The sequence below is a fragment of the Nycticebus coucang genome, chromosome 11 (assembly GCF_027406575.1).
Source record: "Nycticebus coucang isolate mNycCou1 chromosome 11, mNycCou1.pri, whole genome shotgun sequence".
Taxonomy (NCBI): domain Eukaryota; kingdom Metazoa; phylum Chordata; class Mammalia; order Primates; family Lorisidae; genus Nycticebus; species Nycticebus coucang.
Window position 1 is genome coordinate 42,962,706 of NC_069790.1, and position 20,757 is coordinate 42,983,462.

The 20,757-nt window shown below is 38.6% G+C and overlaps 1 protein-coding gene across 1 annotated transcript in view; it reads right to left on the reverse strand.

The window, feature by feature from the left end:
- Window positions 1–13,375, reverse strand: part of TSPAN13 (tetraspanin 13) — a 39,682-nt gene extending 26,307 nt beyond the window's left edge. Inside the window, exon 1 of the mRNA XM_053608937.1 lies at window positions 13,051–13,375. Coding sequence (XP_053464912.1) covers window positions 13,051–13,113 — 63 coding nt within the window. The 5' untranslated portion in view covers window positions 13,114–13,375. The remainder of the gene's footprint in view (window positions 1–13,050) is intronic.
- Window positions 13,376–20,757: the final 7,382 nt, after the last annotated feature.

Here is a 20,757-nt window from a genome sequence, read left to right on the forward strand (position 1 = left end):
TAAAACATTACAAGACTTGCAATTCTTTTGGTGGAACTCAACTGAGCAGTTCTTATGCATGAACTCTGTAGACAATAAACAATGTTGTGTTGCAATGTCATGTAAAATAAGCATCTTTACACTTTGGCTATTTGTATACACGTGTGACTTCACTTTTATGGTGGTGTGTGGCTTCCAGTTTGTTAATTTCCAAGCGCAGACAGTTGAATTAACACCATCAGATGTTACATGTGCTTGTGGTGACTTGGTGAGGCAACAATTATCAATAACATTTCAACCTACCATTACAACATTAGGCATTTAATGTTTTTAGAAGTCAGGTAAACATTCTTATTTGATTATTAAGGGAACTTCCACAACTTGTTGGCACCTCACAATTACCTGCCAGACTTTACCACAGGCACTTGGCCTTGCCCCGCATCAGCAGCTAAGATGTAGACCTTGCTTTCTATTTTCCCGCCAATTTTCCTTATCTATTATTATTTTTTGAATCCCAGCAAGGCTTCTATAGTGTCTCAAAAGAAAACAGAACCCAAGAAAAGAAAAATAACAGATGAAGGAAGATTGTTCAATTAAAAAGTAAACAGATGACTACTTTTTTGTCAAGGCAAAAATAGTAAGGCATTCTCCTTAATTTGGAGGGAATTTGTGTAAGTTTTCAAAGTCTATAATTTGAAAAGTCTATACGCAAAAACATGCAGCCAAATTCAAGGCATATGAAGGATTGTGGGGTAAGGACAAAATAACAGAATGGAAAAAAGTCTGTCTTCTCAACAAAAAAATTTTCTTAATTTATAACTCAGATTCCATTGTGGCAGCATATTTAACAGCAAAAAAATCAAAACCATTTACTGATTGTAAGTTTATTAAGCAATGTATGGAAAGCATGACAGATATAATTTAACCTGAAAAATGGGAGTATTTCTAAAATCAATTGGTCTCAGTAGACTATAACCAGCAGAGTTGAAGAAACTAGAAAATCTATCAAAAGAACTTTGGAGAGCAAAGCTGCTAATTTAAAATTTTACATTTTGGAGCTGGATGACAGCATTGATGCTACGAATAGGGCTCAACTTGCCATCTTTATGGGAGGTATTGTTGGGGGTCGGGGGTCTTGGTTCCCTTAACCCGATTGACCTGGTTCGATTACTTGACTGAGCTAGAAAGTTCAACAGAGGCACAGCAATAACAGAAAGATAAAGTGAGTGGAAGCTGAAAATAAAACTGGAGTGGCTCAAGCGGCATGGACAGAAAGCAAAAGTAACCTCCACAAGTGTCAGGATAACTAATAGAGATGTTATTTAGGAAGAACAAAAAGAAAGCTTAGAGCACTTCCAAAGAAAGCTGGAAGTAGGTCCCTCTCATGAAGGAGAAAAGGTAAAAGAGAGCAAGGCCCGCCAGGGGGGTTAAATACTCCTTGTGAAGTCTTTCATTGGCCTCTCTGAACAGCCTTTTTCTATTCCTCATTGGTCTATATTGGTCATTGGTTACCTTGGTTACTTTGTACCCATACTCTGATGGGCCTTCCAGACTTCCTGGTGCAGCAGGCCTGGTTTTCCTTCTATCCCCCTTAAGTATCCTTTTTGGTGTTCCTTCTCATTATTGATGACAAATAATGTTTTTGTTTGTTTGTTTGTCTGTTTGTTTTTGCAGTTTTTGGCCAGGGCTGGGTTTGAACCCGCCATCTCTGGCATATGGGACCGGCACTCTACTCCTTTGAGCCACAGGCGCTACCCGATGACAAATAATGTTAAAACAATTTTCTTTGTCCATTGTCAATGTAACTGCTATGGCTTACTGATAGTAGGTAAAAAAGAGGGACTTTAAAATTAATAGAATACGGTGCAATTGCCACCCCAAACTCACATTTGATGAAGTATCATTGCATTGCACGTCAAGAAAATTTATGCACAAAAGCTTTAAGAATGGATAACATCGTGCAAATTGTCATTAAGTCTGTGAATTTCATATGGGATAGGGATTGAATCATTGCCAACTCCAGAACTTTTTAAAAGTACCGATGCTGACTAGACTGTCATTAACTTTTTAGAAGTAAGAAGGCTAAGTCGAAGCCAAATGTCAAAGGGATTTTGTGATTCACAGTATGTTATCAAGTCATTTATGGTGTCAAAAATTAAATTTGTGCCAGGACTTGACGATGAAAACCAGTTTACAGATTTAACATTTTTAGTGGACTTAACTGCTCATTTAAATGAGTTAAATTTAATAAGCGTGTGACTTTAAGGTGAAAACCAATTTAGCAATACAGTGTTTCAAATCATAACAGCAAGGTTCAGAGTAAACTTCCAAATGAAACTAAAATTATGACAAGCTCAAATTAAAGCAAATAGTTTTATACACTTTGACACACGGGCCAAACACAGTCCTGTAAACAGCAAAAAATATGCAGCTTAGCATTTCAATTTGATACAGTAATTTGAAAATATTTCAATATTTCTGGGAACCTAATTGATATTTTTGTGCATTTGAGACTCTAATTTCAGTTGACATAAATGTTACCTGCCAATTTGCAAATAAATACATAAATCTGCCATCTGACAGTCTCTTTACTGAACTTTAACTTCCCAGAGGCAAATATCCCTCACTCACCCAACCACGCCTTATCGCTTTTTTGGCAACACCTAAATTTGTAAACAAATATTTTCAAGAATAAGGCACATTTAGAGTAAAACTAGAACCAAAATATCTGATCAGCACCTTGAGAACTCACCGAGAATTGCAACTGCTTCCATTGAACCAAACACTGATACATTAGTTTCTCAAAAACAATGTCAAATATCCCACTAGTTTTATGTTGCCTACCTTTATATTTATACTAAAAAAAATCAAAAAAACACAAAGACAATTTTATTACTTAGATATGTACATTTTCTATATTAGTGATTACCTGCTTGACAATTTCAAAAGACTTTCTGAACAGGCACGGACCTTTATTTTTTTCTTTGCTCATCAGCTTTCATTACTATTTGTGTATTTAATGTATGGACCAAGACAATGATTCTTCCCAGGTAACCGAGAGAAGCTAAAAGGTTGGACACCCCTGTTCTAGATCATCTTTTTACTGCAAACCCTGCCCCTTACTAAATTTAACACCAAACACCAAGCGAAGTTATACTGCCGAGCAGGTCAGTGACTGCCTGAATATCAGGAGCATGGGTTTGGGGACAGTAAAGAGGAATTACAAAAAAGGATGAAGAGACTTTTAGGTTGAGAAATATTTTCAAGGTTTTGAATGCAATAAAGAGTTTACAGGTGTAGACATATGACAAAACTTATCAAATGCTGTACTTTTAGTATGTGCAGCTTACTACGTCAATAACACCATGATAAATCTGTACACTCCCACCTCACCCCCCCAAAAAATAGAGCTTTACAAGGAAAGGCATTTTAAAGTGTATTCCTTTCTCTGACACAAAACATATCACAGTCCCTAGAGTTGCAGATGTAATCTGATGGCCAGGCAGAAAGCCACATGCCAAGGATGGTTGGGCAGGAAGACAGAGACTGTGTCCATGATTACATGCTTGCCTTGTGCACCTGTTCCAGGTTACCTACCTGTGTCGTAACGTCTTCTTACATGAAAATAATAAACAACCATTTTAAGCAGTGGTAGCAAGTTTTCCATTATTGTAGCTAAACTATTTCTAATATTATAGTCTTGTTTTCAAAGCCAATCAGACTGGGTCATTCCTATGCTCGCCATCCTTTGTTTCTGATCTTAGGATAAAGTCCAACTGCCAAGATATGAAGGGCCTAGATTACCTCTGTAGGTAATTCATTAGCCACTATTTCTTACCCCAGACATATTTTGCATTCTTCTGACGAGCCCTCTACACTTTAAGTGCCATACAATCAAGGCATATCTTGATCTTACAAGACTAGCACCTGGCTAAGCGCTTGGTCCAGAAGACATGTTCGAATATACTGTGAAATGAAACAGCTTATGATATTGCTCATCACACTTTAAGGACAAATGGTAATTCACCAACCTATGCAATATCTGGGGGGAAGAAAATTCACTTTAATGATATTCCATATTATTGATAATATATAACTTATGAAAGAGATTTTTCACTCCTTCAAATATCTACCATGTTTCAAGAACAAGAAGAAATGATACATTTTAATATTACTAAGATAGCTACTATTTTGGAACTTCAAAATTCTCCCAGGGTAAGTAGATTGTTTTGAGAATAAAAGAGGTATTTAGAACATTTGAAAAAACTGTATTTGATGTTGTAGTTAACTTTTTTTTTTTTTTTGAGACAGAGCCTTACTCTGTCACCCTGGGAGGTGCTAGAGCATCATAGTTCACAGCAACTACAAACTTTTAGACTCAAATGTTCAAACGACCCTCTTGCCTTAACCTCCAGAGCAGCAGGGAACAGGTGCCTACCACAATGCTCTACTGTTTTTTCTATTTTTAGTAGCGATGGGGTCTCACTCTTGCTTAGGCTGGTCTCAAACTCCTGAGCTCAAGCAATCCTCCTGCCTTGGCCTCCCAGAGTACTAGGAATACAGGCATGAGCCATGGTGCCAGCCTATAGTTAAATTATTCAAAAATATTTTGTTAACACTAAAGCAGGAGAGCAGTTATGATGGTAATAGATGGCAGACAAATATAAAACAATATAAGATCAAAGAGTAACGGGATCAAATAAAAAAAATTAAAACAGTAATAAGATACAGAAACTGTAGCACCAAAATGTAACACAGTATCCATAGACATGTAAAGAAAACAAAGGCCCCAGACTATTTTCCTCCATAGGCTTCAACATTTGTAATGAGGAATTACAAGAACATCGAACTCTCTTCTGAACTTCTGCTTAATGTGGAAAACTGAAGCACAATTTAAAGATCAAACATGTGTTTCCTTGATGCCAAACATCTGGATGGAAATGTGAAAGTTCTATAAATAATCTAGATTTTGATAAATAACCAGATGTGTAACGTTGAAGGCAAAACCTCCATTCTTTGATTGTTCTATTTTTTCATTCTTCAAATGACACAGAAAGTCTGATACGTTCCTGCCAGTATTTTTCTTCTTTCTGGTTCTCCATAATGCCAAAATGCAAAGCATATAATATCCCCTGAAAAAAATTATATAAAGGTAATTGAAAATAAGGGACCCACACCTTCTAAGGATAACCAGTTTGCGGTGACATCCACACCTGCCAACAAAGTTTCAACCCCACCCTATCCCTTCTTCGTTGGAGAGTTTCTGGGAGAGAAGAAATGAAATTAGGGGCGGAACAATGCTGCAGTGATTCCTGTACTCTATTATTTAAATACCAACCATATGTCAGGGCTGTTTCGGGCACTCAGGAAAACAAGAATGATTAGTACATGGTCCTATGGTCGAGGAGTTTATATTTAAAAATAAATAAATAAAACATACTTTTAAATAATTACTTCACTAACAAATTCAAGAATCAAGTCTCATTCCTCATCTTACCTATTAACAGCATTTGACACAGACATGCAATTCCACATCCTTGAAAGGGACTGCACTCGGCTTCTGGGACACCTACCTCTCCCCAGTTTTCCTCCTACCTGAGGGGTCATTCCTTTGCAGGCTCCTTCGCTGAATCTTCATCTCCCAAACCTCTTAATATATGAATATCACTGCTTCAGTCCATGGGCTGAGCCCTTCTCCATCTATCCTAACTTGATTTCATCCAGTCTCAACTCTCTGAACGGCTCCCTAAATTTTCATCTACAGACAGTCCTCTGCCCTGAGGCACAGTGTTGTTAGGATGAGTGCTGCTTGAAGAGCTACTGATATTCCATCTAATAATGAATGCTATGTTCTTCCCACAGGCTGTTCCACTCATTGTCTTCCCATCCCAGGTAATGGTGAATCTATCCTGTCAGTTGCTATATCCCGAGTGACTTGTCGATTTTTCTCAGAAAAATCAAGACCAGTCCCACCTACAAAGTAGGCCCAGAACCTATTTCATTGAATTCCATTGCTACCATACTAGTCCAGGTTTCCTTTGTCTTGTGTCTAAATTACAATCATAGCCTTATAACTAGTCTCACTGCTTCCCCCGGTGCCATCTACAATTTACTCTTAATTCAAGACCCAGATGATGTTTACATGAAAATTGGACCATGTCACCCTTCGGGCCCAAACCCACCAACAGTTCCCCAGTTCAGTGGGTATAGCAGCTCATGTCCTTACAGGGCTTTCAAGGCCTGGGTAATCTGGGTTCCATAACTTCTCTGCCCTCATTTCCTAGCACTGCACTGTTTGCTCACTTTGTCTCATGCGTAAACCAGGAATGCTTCACAGGGCCTTTTCAAAGCCTGTTCCCTCTACCTGAAACACTCTTCCCAGACCCTTGTTCTTCTTTTTCTTCAAGCAGACCAATTGTAACCACCATATATGACACAATGAACCTGTCCTTCCCATCCACCCACCACTCTCCATTCCATTTACTCTTCTTCTCCATAGCACTCATTTACCTTCCACTGTAATTTACTTGTTTAGCATCTGTCTGCCACCATAAATGTAACCTTCATCAAGATATGTCATTTTGGTTTATACTGTTCACTACTGTTGGTACTCAATTGATATTTATGATTGAAATGAATAAGACAAAGAAAATGACTTGGGTACATCTTATAGCACACTACAGTAGACTCATAATACAAATTACCATTATAATACATTTTAACAGAAAGCAGATTAGTTCATGCAAAAGGCTATAGGAAACCCATAGAGGCATTTGAAAGGCTGGCCAAGCATGGAACAAAAGATGGTGTTTCAAGAAACAGATTCCACAGTAGACAGATAAAAGTAATTCCTACTTAATATGTTAATTTTTAATCTAATGCTAACTTTCATGCTTTAAAATATTTATCTGTGCTTCTGGATTTAATTTTGTGTGTGTATATATGTGTGTGTGTGTGTGTGTGTGTAATTTTACAAAAGTTTTCCTTATGCAAGTTTTACCTGTAAAGAATAGTTGGAAAGGAAAGCAGTAAATTCTGCAAGTTCATTTCAGGAAGTATTTAAAAAACAAAGGTTCTATGTTAAAAAACAAACAACAACAACACACTGAAGGACGCAAGAAGAGAAAAAATAGATCCAAGAGAAAGCTATGATCTTGGCCAAAAGAAAGTCAATGGCCTAGCAGGGAGAAAAATAGGCTCGCAATTAATTTCAAAAACAAAGTAAAAGAAAACCTTACAACACCAGCTCTCAACTCCCATGGTAGTTTAGAATTATCTAAAAAACTTAAAAAACAATCAGATGACTGAATTAGTTGGGGATGGCACTCAAATATTAAGATACCAAAGAGAAAATTCTAAAATGAAGATAGTTTCCTATTTCTTTATGACTAAAAAAATAGGAGGCTTCATTGAGTAACTTTCCAAACACAGAAGGGTTTAAGATTAGCAAAGACCAGGAAGACAGGAATGGGCAAAAGGGAATCCCAGGTAATTGAAATATATAAAACACTGTACACTAAAGGTTAGTGAGTACTCAAGGATCTTGAGTGGCATGTAATGAATTTGGGTTATTAAAGTTTTCATAAATTATTACAAGCGGGTTTGGATTATTCCTTTTACAGTGTTTAGATAGTCAGAAGATGAATTCAGGTGAAATGTGATAAGAAGAGGAGAACAAAACAAGCCTGTTTTTACCAAAAACTCAAATGGGTACAAAATAACACCTACTGGTAGGCCACCTAAAACTTTATATAAATTAAGGCATTGAGATGTTCTAATCTCACTTTTAAAATACGGGCTGAATTTTCCCCCATTTGTTTCCTTCTTTGAAACTGCCTTTAGTAATTTTGTAAACTTTTTGAACCTTAACAAGGATATTTCAAGCAAAAAATGGCATTAACAAACATTTTGCTACTGTATTTTTAAATCGAAAGTTAAGAAATTTTAAGAACATATTTGCCACAAAAGGGCAAGATGGTTAATATCAGATAATGATGTCCTCTGTAGGTTCTGTAAATAGTGAATCATTTTCATAATTCAAAATGTAACTAAATATTCAACAACTAAATATTATAAATTCATTCAGTAATTTTAATAATGACAGAGACTATCACAAACCTAATCACTCATTAAAATTTAAACTAGAATTTGAAAAATGATCAAAAAATAGCAAATGCAATAATTTGAAAGCAAATATAAAACCTTTCTTTGATGGAAACATTAGTGTTTTTCATTTATTTTTGGGTTTATACTGAACAAAATTACCATTTTATAATTACAAATATTCCACTGACCAAGTTAGCATGTAAAAAAAAAAGCATGCAATTAAATCTAAAAATTGCAGTGCCAAATTTATACTTACCACACCTTAGTCATTTTCTCTTACAACAGAAAGATTATGTTTACTTTGAAGGTATAAACTCTTGTCCCCAGGGACTGTGTTGATTTAACTCCACCCTGTACATGCTAAATATCCCAATAGCTTAATAATCTTTTCATTATAGTACATAAGTTTGTAATTCAGATGTTTGTAACTTCAACTTTTCCACCTGAAGCTGTAACAACTTTATTTCTGTAGTACATCAAAAGTATTTATACATATTATCTCATTTTATCCTCACTACAACTCCAGGAGGGAAGAATGGAAAATATCATCATCAGTTTATAAATGAAGAAACTGTAACAAATAAAGTAATAAATAATAAATTAAAGTAAGCTGTTTGAGTAGTAGAGTTGAAGATGTTCCATTTTCTTCATATTCCAGTGATAGTTCTCCTCATAACTGTATAAACTTTTTTTTAATCCGACAGACACGGCACATTTATCTACTATAAAATGCATCCCTTGGCTCGGTGCCCATAGCACAGTGGTTACAGCACAGGCCATAAGCACCAAGGGTGGCAGGCTCGAACCCAGCCTGGGCCAGCTAAACCACAACGACAACTGCAACAAAAAAATAGGGCATTGTGGCAGGCGCCTGTAGCCCCAGCTGCTTAGCAGGCTGAGGCAAGAGAATTGTGTAAGCCCAGGAGTTTGAGGTTGCTGTGAGCTTTGACACCACAGCACTCTACCGAGGCCAACATAGTAAAACTCTATCTCAAAAAAAAAAAAAAAAAGCATCTCAATTTAAGATGTTAAAATCTATACCACTGTGTCTTAGAATGGATATAAATCAGTATAATTTCTGATGCTGTGTGAAAAGTTTTAGCAAAACAACCAAAAATGTAGGGGAAAAAAATCACAAAAGAAAAAGAAACACAGAAAGATTTTAGAAGAACAATAAACAGAAAAAGAAAACTGCAATTCCAAAATTTCTCTTCTGATTTAAAGACCATAAGTTAGAACTGTTCATTCATATATATATATATATTTGTGTGTATACACATACACACACACACACACAGTGGCCATGTGCATATGGACTTTATGGCCACCCTGCTGTATTTATAACTGGCAGTGAACTCTTAAAAGTCCCAGTCAATATGTGTTTTGATCACATTTTTCAGTTTGGTTTTATTTAACAAAGTCAGCTACCTGTTTTTAAAACTAATCCCATGATAGATTGTGCCTTCAAAAAAAAAAAGAGCTTTTTTTCCTCCGGTTGAAAGAAGTACAAGCAGACGTATTACAAAGCTTTGAAATGTTACATATTTTAATAGGTACGTATAATATTTATTTCATAGTTCTTAAAATTCCCCACAAATTACTAGATATAATTTTTAAAAGTCCCTTTTTGCTATTTGTCAAATATTTTCAACCTAAAGTATTCACATTAAAAATAACATTGAAAATAAATCATTTTCTCATAATAGATTTAATTTTTATCCATATCCTAAATGGTATCAGAACAATCCACACACTATTTCTACATTCTTTCAATTCAATAACACATTCTTTATTCCTCCAACTTCTCTAAATCAAATATCTCCCCCAGACCTGAACTTTATGACACCTAAAGTCAGTACCTATCTTTTATGTATTAGCTAATTTTCCCACTGCATTTTTCCCAACTAGATCCTGTCTTCGCAGAGTATTCACCTTTAGATTTAATTAGTATTTCCCACAATTCTCAGCAAAGTGCACACAGTCAGCAAATGCTTACTAAATACAATTCCTGAGATCATACGTGGAAAAAGCAGTAAATTTTTTTAAAAGTCTTCAAAAAAGCATATTGATTATTAAGCCTGTTTGGTTTGCTGCTGTGTTTCCAAACTGAGAACAGAGTCTGGTACATAGTACACACCCAATAAATATTTGTTGAATGAAGAAACTTTCAGTTTCTTTAAATGTAGAAAGTTCTAAGGGAAGTCATTCTCTCAGTTAGAACACCATGAAGATGAAATAAGGACTAGCTTTCCCCCTCCTTCTACACATAGAAATTGTTAAAAATATACTAAACTAATTTAAAGATATCCAGTACTAGGAATCTCATTAATTAAAACAATCAAGCCATAAACAAAGAAAAATCAACCCTTAACCTCTGCTCAGCAATCGAATTTCCATGACATGTTTCTACTTCCAACTTGCTTTAATGATATGGTTTCTGGACTGATTATTAACACAAATCTCAAAACTCATAAGTGGGCCACCTGAGCTTGTAGACAGGTCAGCTGGGTAAGTCCTAAGTTCCTCGACAAAACGCTTCAACAGGACAGTAATGATGCTTAAGACAGCTACAGCCTTTATACCTGCCATTCCTATATGCAATCCTGGTTTTTTACCAACACTTCTAGAAATGACCTCAGACCTAATCCTGCAGCTTTGTGCATACTTTGGAGACAGTGACCAGGATAAGATTAGAACTTAGGAAGGATGCTTCCATTCATGACATAAAAAGAAATATCTCCCAGACCCTCAAGCTCCACCCTACCCCCAACCACCTCACATTTTTTTCATCTTAAAATGTTGAAGGAAAGACCAGAAAAGATAAAGAATCTAAGTAATAGCTATGACACATTTTCAGCATCTTTTTATGACTTGACCCAACTTTTACCTGTCATTAGCTTCCTCTTTATACTATTGAACTTATTTAAGCCTATTCACAAAGTATAAGAAGTAGCCACTACCATTAGGTAATTGTAAGAAAGGTCTCTTTGCCTAAAAAGTCCATGATTTAAGGGGACTAACCATTTTTATATTCCCATGAATTTCCTATGCATTAAGTTTTACTACATAATGATTAAAATGAATAGAATACACTTCGAAGGTCAATAATTTAGACTAGATAGTAATAAATAGCTTAATATGTCCCTTTAGAATCATCTTTTTTAACCTCGCTTTCCTGATACATTGTAAATACAAATAAAAATGGTATATCTTGAAAGCATGGGAACTTGACTTAAAAATAACTTGCCTTTTAAAAAACATTGCACATTAACCTATATAGACCCTTCAGTCAACAAAACATGCAAAATAGACATTCTGTGTGTAAGGAGACACTTTTAAGATTAAGTGTCTGACAAACAGATGGCTAATCAATGACAGGAAAGAAAAAACAGAAGTCAGTGTACGAAATAGGAAATTCTGAAGTTCCACGTAAACCACCACACTGATTTAAAAAAAAAAAAAAAAAACCTGGAAAATTGGTCAGCATTTACCAAATAAATGACCAGTGTGATAAGCATGCATCAAGCGAGACAAGGATGGATTTTGATCTAAAACTTGATGTGCATCTCCAAGAAACTGTATCACCAGATGTTCTAAAATTCCCGTCCCCACCCTCAAGTACCGTAAGTGACCATCTTGACTAAATTCCTTGTAACTAGCCAGGAAAGCACACTCCATGTCTGCTTCCGTCTTGCCGTCAAAGCTTTGCAACCATGTTCACATACAAAGAAACAGTCATGGAAAAATGACCCAGGCTCTTTCTCCTGTTGGTGACCACAAGGCAGCCTCTCTATTGCAAGGATGTAACCTAAGCTTGCACAGATGGCCTGGCTCTCCACTAACGGAGGAGCACTGGGTTTGTTTTCAGGGTGGGTGCTGCAAAGCACCAGGTGTATTTATAGAAGGGAGCAAGACTATGATGAAGGGATGATGGCAGAAGAGGAAGTTTCATCCCCCCGGACCCCGTAAAGACAGCCTATGGAAAGATCTGGATTCTACAGTCTAGGTTCTACTCCTGACTCACCAACTTCTAGCTATGTAAACTTATTAAAAGCCTTTCTGGTCTGTTACCTTATGTTTAAAATTTAGACAATGCCCCTTCCCTCGGATGGTTGTCCTATGAACATCGTGTATGTGAAGTCGGATGAGGTAGGCATTCAGCAAACGTCAATCGATCCTCCCATCCTCCCGTTCACCCACAACTGCGCCTCAAAAATCACAAAGACAGCCTGTAGCGGTAGAGCCAAGAGGCCCGAGCTGGTTAGCAGGAAGGAAACGACTTAGGTGGGTGGAGGTTCGCTTATTTCCCGAGGACTTCGTTTAAAATGGAGTTAGGCTATTGATAAGGGGGCAGACACGACGAAAAACCATCAAGTAGGGGCAAACCCTGCAACAACAACAACGAAAAGACATCCCTTTATTGTACGCAGGAAACAAACTTCGGAAGCAGCGGATATCCTGTGAACCTACTCGGTGGCCTCAATTAAAATCACAAGAGCACGTAGAGCTGAGCAGCAGACCATCCATATGCCGCCTCATCAGTTTCAGACCACGCCAATAGACAAAACCTTCCGCAAACCCGGGGCAGCTCCCCTGCCTCCAAATCTCCGCAGAGGGGTTTGGCAGCCAGGAACCAGCAGCAGCAGCAGCAGCAGCAGCAGGGATCGGGATGGGAAAGTGGGAAGGTCTGATTAAATGTCTGAAAAACTAGGCGGTGGGTGAGGGGGCGGGGTGGAGCAATGTGGCAGAGACGCGGCCGGCGAGCCTGAAAGCTGCTGCTTCACAATGAAGGGAAAGGCACAGACTGCGACAAGCTAGGCTCCTGGTCCCCTGCGATGGCGAGACCCGGGCGCTCGGAGCGTGGGAAGACGGGAAGGGCGAGCGGGATGAAGCGAGTGAGTCGCTGGAGCGCTCAAGCAGGTGCAAAGCCCCCTAGGAGGGGAGGAACTGGCTCCGGATACTTACGGTGTAGAGCAGGTTGAGGGCGCACAGGCAATTCTTGGAACACGCGAAACCCCCGCAAACCATCTTGGAGCTGGTGATTGCCGGCAGCTGCGCGTAAATTCGATCCCTGCGGAGTTTCCCAGGAAGCTGCTTTGTCCTTGCCTTAGGGGCCTGGCCGAGGCGGGGCAGCAGAACCGACGCGGGTTGTGGGCCGGGGCCGGGCCAGGGCCTGGGGCTGCACTGCGCCGCGCACCCGCGGCGGCTCAAACCCACTCTGGAACCTGCGGCCGCCGGGGCTCCAGCCAGAGCCCGAGCCCCGCCCAGCCTCCGGTCTCGTCCTGCGCGCTCATTGGTCGCTGGCTGGGAACAAAGGTAGAAATATGCAAATAAATGCGCTCCGCGGGCCGGGATCCGGGAGGGGCGGAGCGGTCTCTGGGGAGGAAGAGGGGGCCCGAGGCAGTGGGGGAGGGAGCCCTAGGCCAGAGCTTGTGACAGCGGCCTCTGTGTCATTTCCCAGGAAGCAGGTGAGGAGAAGAAGGCGGGGCTCGGAGGAAATCCACGCTGGCTGGAGAACTGTGACAGCACCTCTGGATTCTTGGCCCTAGTAGATGACGTGGCACCATTTTGAATGAGATTTTAAAGTTACGTACTGGCCTTGTATGAATGAAGTCAGGCAGGTAGGAAGTACAGAAGGTGAAAGATTTAAAAGAAAGAATGAACTAGGGAGAAATGAAAAGGAGAAAATAGAAATAATAAAAGGAAAGAATAAAATTTCTGCCTCTCAGAAAATAGGTGTATTGTAATTGAGACTGGTGTCAGATCAGAAAGGCTTATCTTACAAAGATTTGCAAAATACTTATGAATACATGCATGCAAAAGAAAATCTATCAGTAAGCCTATTTTTCCCACAAACAAAAACTGTGAACGTCTTTGAATAACACATTCACCTCAGTTAATTCATTATCACTTTATTGCTTGTCAACCATAGAAATGCTTCTTGTATCCTCAATTTCTCACCTATAAATTAGGGTTATTAAAAGTATGCCAAGCACTTTTTTGTGTAATGCCTGGCACAGGGTAAAGGTTCAATAAATTTCAGCTAGTTTCAGTAGATATAACATGTTTTAAATACCCGCTATGTTCTTGTCACTAAGCCAGACCAATAGAAGTTTGGTTATTTCCCAGTACCATTTGCCAAAAAACGTTTTGTGAAGAGATTTTCAAGTTTACAATACTTACATGGTTCATACTAAGTAAATTTTCAAGTTCACAATACTTATGTAGTACATACTGAGTAAATTAGGTCATTACAAAGGGTACATTTGTGCTAAATAAAACATTACAGCTTACTAAAGTAATTTGTCATCTTAGAATTCTCTATTTCCTCTTCCAGTCTGTCCTTACCTCCCCACCATACCAACAAAACTTCATTGATTCTTTAGCTTTTGTAATTTACATGAACCTTTTAAATACACGCAGAAATATTCCAAAATTTAAACTGGAGAATGTCCTTCAGACACAGTAGTTTGATGCTCAGCATTCTATGTTAAAAGCTAAAGGCTTACTAAAGATAAGGTGTTGGCAGAAAAATATGTTCATTCTCTTCTTATTCCTAGGTGTTACTAGCATTACTGCCACTTCAACCATTACTCAACCAACAAGGAAACTCTCTCTTTACCTTTTTTTTAGTACTCTTCACTATCTTCCTGTGGGTTGAATCACTGTCTTTTTCTCAGGGAAGGACAACCTACTTGTTAGAGGCCCAGCAGGAAGGAAAAGTCTCATTCAAATAGCATAATTGAGAAGAGTTTTGTAAAAAGACTATTTGAAAAGTATAGACAAGATTAAAAGAAGCCAGAAAAGTATGATAAAGCAGCTCAGAGCTGGTAAGGATAAGAAGTTATAATTACCACTAAGTTTAAAGGGGTAATTTAAGAGAGCAGTTAACAGAGACCAGGCAAGAGCTATGGCTGTAAGAGCATTGTCTAATAGGAGCTGTAGCCTTTGATGGAGGAAACAAAGGAACTATTGCAAATAGGGAAAGAAAACAAATGGATGTGTTAGGATTTCTAATTATAATTTGGATGTAGAAATTTTCAAAAGACTGTTTGCTCCCACCCTAATGAAAACAAGCTTGATAAGGTACAAAATCATATTTTTTAAAAAAATGTATCTGTGAAAGGAACTAAAATCTATTATTGATGAGACATTATTTGGGAAAACCCCATAGTCACCTTTTCCCCTTATAGAATGGCTAAAGAAGGAAGACCTTGCTATAGAGAGGTGTAAGGAGAAACTAGCTGAATATTTAACCATCTTTTAATGCCCACATGTGGACTAATGTAACCGTTTATCATCCCTAGACACAGAGTGTGTCTGTAACTCCCTGCCTTGCCAGCTCTAACACATGGGCCTTTACTTAGAACAGGTGTTCTAAATTCCAAAGGCTATGGTCAGGCAAGAATACTAACAGATTCTTTCTCCCTGATAATTTCAAAGTGCACAGGAATCCTCCAAGACAAAATAGCAGCTAAAACCTGAGGAGAAGGCAGGGAAGGTGGGGAAAATCCCTACAAAGCAATCTGGGTCCTTACCTAATCCAAGGCTAAGGGAGTGTAAGAAAAGAAAATAATCTTTCTGGTAAGAGATATAAGAGCCCTCCAAAGACTGGGCCAGAACAGCAGAACAGAGACAAATCTCACAAGGTACAGAAAGCCAAGGACATTACTGGAGAGCTCCCAGCAAAGGTAACAACTAGGCTGTAAAGCACAGAGATCTCCCAAGGCTAAGAAAGCTGGTAGCTGGGCTATAAAACACAAGGAGAGTTCCATGTATACCTCCTTCCTATAAAAGGAAAGTCTTGATCATACCCTCAAAAATATTTGAAGACAAGAATGAACTGAGTATACTAACTATAACAAGTCCTGACCCAGCTCAACTACAGTTTAGACTGCCTAAGGCACCCATATAAGCAGCATGACAGGAAAAAAGGGTGTGCCATTATCTGTGGGTAAATATTATTTACTTCAAGCTCAATTTTTCTTTTATACACACTATCTGATGCATAATCAAAAATTATGAAAGACCACTTTGGGAGGCTAGGGCAGGTGCATTGCTTGATTTTGGGAGTTCAAGACCAGCCCTAACAAGAGCAAGACCCCATCTCTATTAAAAAGAGGAAAACTAGCCAAGCATTGTGGTGAGTGCCTTTAGTCTCAGCTTCTTGGGGGACTGAGGCAAGAAAATTGCTTGAGCCCAAAGTTTGAGGTTTCTGTGAACTGTGACACCACAACACTCTACCCAAGGTGACAGAGTAAGACTCTGTCTCCAAACAAAAAAGTGTGAAAGACTTGGATGATCAAGAAAAGTTACCCTGGGAGAGCGAGCAAGATGGGGGCCGAGTAACAGCTTCCTCGCATCTGGGCAGCGTGAATCTGGGGAGATAAGACTCCAGGCATCTCTGGCTGGTGGGATCTGCCTATAATCATCCCTTTGAGGATACAGGGAGTCAGCGAGAGACTTCTGGACCCCAAGAGGAGGACAAAAACAGTGGAAAACTGGCACGTGGTCGCATGTGTTCAATTGGCCTAATCCCGCCGCCAGCTGTAAGTACAGTAGCAGCCAGACTGCAAACCAGAAAAGCCGTACCTATGAACTGTTTTGGTGTTTTTGCAGTTGGCACGCAGTTGAACTGCCTTGGGGAGAGCTTGAGCGGGAGTGAGGAGAACTTTGGGTGTTGTCTAGGGCCCCAGACTGAGCTGCTGAGCCTGATGGAGCTAATAGTGTTTGGCTGTGGGCCACAGGGAGTCACTGGGAGAGAACTGCCCCAGCAAGGTCCACCCTCAGGGTTGCAGAGCAAGGATCAGGTGGGACCCAGTAACCTAGTGACTGAGCAGCCTACAGGCGGGGACTGAGCCGCCTTACAGCCCTAACCCTCACGGGCAGAGTGAGACTGGTTTTGGCACACTGGGTAAGTGGATAGCCACTTCAACAGTGATTCCAGTGACAAGCACTTTCCTGGGAAAGCTTCTGCTTAGCAAGTTTAGAAGTTTAAAGTGCCTTTTAAGAGGGCTGAAGAGAGATTTAGGGGTCTACGCTGTGGGGTTTGAGAAATCAACAGAGGCCACCAGTCGTATCAGCATTGTGATTAACAGCTCATACTGCAGAGGACCACCTGTTGCCCAGACAATATTCAAGAAGATATACATACTGCTTTGTTTTTGGTTGGTTTTTCTTTTTGATTGTTTGGTTTTTGTTTATTATGATGTTGTTGTTGTTATTCTGTTTTTTAATTTCAACCTTTTCCATGCAGATTTTTTTTCTTTCTCAATTTTTCTAGTTTAAATACAATTTCCAATTGCTGCCTTTTTCAATAACTAGAACTTCATTTATGCTAGTGTTTCTACCCCTATTGTTTGGTTTTTCACCCAATTTTATCCTGTAAGGTCTTCTCTTTTCTTGTTTTGGTTTGATTTATAGCATTTTTGTCTTTCCTCTCTACTTGGTGGAGGTGAGGTTCTGTGTCTGATCAGGTTAGCAAAGAGCTGCTAACCTCAAGGGAACTACCCAACCGGGCACCCCCAGAGGTTGGGTTTTCTTTAAGGTTGTGTCAAATTACCCTACTGTACACCTATATTGCTCTGTCTCCCTCTTTCTGTGCCTATCTTCTTTTTGTCAATATTGCTTTTACCCACCTCCCCCTTCTTTCTCTATTTTCTTATTGTTCCTTCCTTCTTTCTCTTGCTCTTCCTTCCTCTCTTGCTTTTCATCCTTCTCATCCTTCTGGTCCTGTACCAAAAGAACTCATCAAAACCTTAGTCCACAGGCACAGGAACTTAAAGAGCAAGAGGAAGTGAAAGGAAAATTAGGGCAAGGAAATAGATAAAAGAAATCAATCATGAGGAAGAATCAGCACAAAACTCCAGGCAACATGAAGAACCAGTACAGAACAACCCCGCCAAGGGACCATGAGGTAGCTACTACAGAGGATTCCATCTGTAAAGAAATGTTAGGAATGACAGAAAGGGAATTTAGAATACACATGTTGAAAACAATGAAAGAAATGATGGAAACAATGAAGGAAACTGCTAATAAAGTGGAAAATACCCAAAAGGAAATCCAAAAACAGAATCAAATAAGAGATGAACGATATGAAGAATATGAAAAGGATATAGCAGAGCTGAAGGAACTGAAACAGTCAATTAGGGAACTTAAAGATGCAATGGAAAGTATCAGCAATAGGTTAGACCATGCAGAAGAAAGAATTTCAGAGGTAGAAGGCAAAGTTCTTGAGATAACTCAGATAGTAAAAGAGGCAGAAAAGAAGAGAGAGAAAGCAGAACGTTCACTGTCAGAATTATGGGACTTTATGAAGCGTTCCAACATATGAGTTATAGGAATCGCAGAAGGGGAAGAAGAATGCCCCCAGAGGAATGGAAGCCATACTAAAGAATATTATAAAAGAAAATTTCCCAAATATCACCAAAGATTCTGACACACTGCTTTCAGAGGGATATTGGACCCCAGGTCACCTCAACTCTAACTGAGCTTCTCCAAGAAACATTGTGATGAACCTGTCAAGACAAAGAAAAGAGTCTGCAAGCTGCCAGGCTTAAGCACCAGTTTACCTACAGGGGCAAATCCATCAGAGTGACTGCAGACTTCTCTAACGAAACTTTCCACGCAAGAAGGCAATGTTCATCTAACTTTAATCACTTAAACAGAAAAATTTTCAGCCCAGAATTCTGTATCCTGATAAGCTAACCTTTAAAACTGACGGAGAAATCAAATCATTTATGGATATACAAACATTGAGGAAATTTTCCACAAGACCAGCTCTACGTAAAATACTTCAACCTGTTCTACACACTGACCAGCAAAATAGACCAGCAGCAAAGTAAAAACTCAGAAATTAAAGGACAGAACCTCCACACTGATGCAAAAGATAAAACTAAGCAATGGACACACACAAAATAAGATGAATAGAATACTACCACACTTATCAATTGTCTCAATAAATGTTAATGGCTTGAATTCCCCACTGAAGAGACATAGATTGGCTGACTGGATTAAAAAAAACAAACCATCCATTTGCTGTCTGCAAGAAACACACTTGGCTTCAAAAGATAAATTAAAACTCTGAGTCAAGGGTTGGAAGACAATTTTTCAGGCAAATGGAATTCAGAAGAAAAGAGGAGTTGCAATCTTATTTTCAGATGCATGTGGATTTAAAGCAACTAAAGTCAAAAAAGACAAAGATGGTGACTTTATACTGGTCAAGGGAAAAATACAACAAGAAGACATTTCAATTCTAAATATTTATGCACCCAATTGAAATGCTCCCAGATTCTTGAAACAGACCTTACTCAGTCTGAGCAATATGATATCTGATAATACCATAATAACAGGAGACCTTAACAGTCCTCTTACAGAGCTGGACAGATCCTCTAAACAGAAATTAAACAAAGATATAAGAGATTTAAATGAGACCCTAGAACAACTGTGCTTGATAGACGCATATAGAACACTCCATCCCAAAGATAAAGAATATACATTCTTCTCATCACCCCATGGAACATTCTCCAAAATTGATCATATCCTGGGACACAAAACAAATATCAACAGAATCAAAAGAATTGAAATTTTACCTTGTATCTTCTCAGACCATAAGGCACTAAAGGTGGAACTCAACTCTAACAAAAATGCTTGACCCCACCCAAAGGCATGGAAATTAAACAATCTTCTGTTGAATAACAGATGGGTGCAGGAAGAAATAAAACAGGAAATCATTAACTTCCTTGAGCATAACAACAATGAAGACACAAGCTACCAAAACCTGTGGGATACTGCAAAAGCAGTTTTGAGAGGAAAATTCATCACTTTAGATGCCTACATTCGAAAAACAGAAAGAGAGCACATCAACAATCTCACAAGAGATCTTATGGAATTGGAAAAAGAAGAACAATCTAAGCCTAAACTCAGTAGAAGAAAAGAAATCTCCAAAATCAAATCAGAGATCAATGAAATTGAAAACAAAAGAATCATTCAGAAAATTAATGAAACAAGGAGTTGGTTTTTTGAAAAAATAAATAAAATAGATAAACTGTTGGTCAGACTAACTAGAAATAGAAAAGTAAAATCTCTAGTAACCTCACTCAGAAACGATAAAGGGGAAATAACAACTGATCCCACAGAGATACAAGAGATCATCTCTGAATACTACCAGAAACTCTATGCCCAGAAATTTGACAATGTGAAGGAAATGGATAAATATTTGGAATCACACCCTCTCCCTAGACTCAGCCAGGAAGAAATAGAGCTCCTGAACAGACCAATTTCAAGCACTGAGATCAAAGAAACAATAAAAAATCTTCCAACCAAAAAATGCCCTGGTCCAGATGGCTTCACACCAGAATTCTATCAAACCTTCAAGGAAGAGCTTATTCCTGTACTGCAGAAATTATTCCAAAAAATTGAGGAAGAAGGAATCTTCCCCAACACATTCTATGAAGCAAACATCACCCTGATACCAAAACCAGGAAAAGACCCAAACAAAAAGGAGAATTTCAGACCAATCTCACTCATGAATATAGATGCAAAAATTCTCAACAAAATCCTAGCCAATAGATTATAGCTTATCATCAAAAAAGTCATACATCATGATCAAGTAGGTTTCATGCCAGGGATGCAAGGCTGGTTTAACATACCCAAGTCCATAAACATTATCCA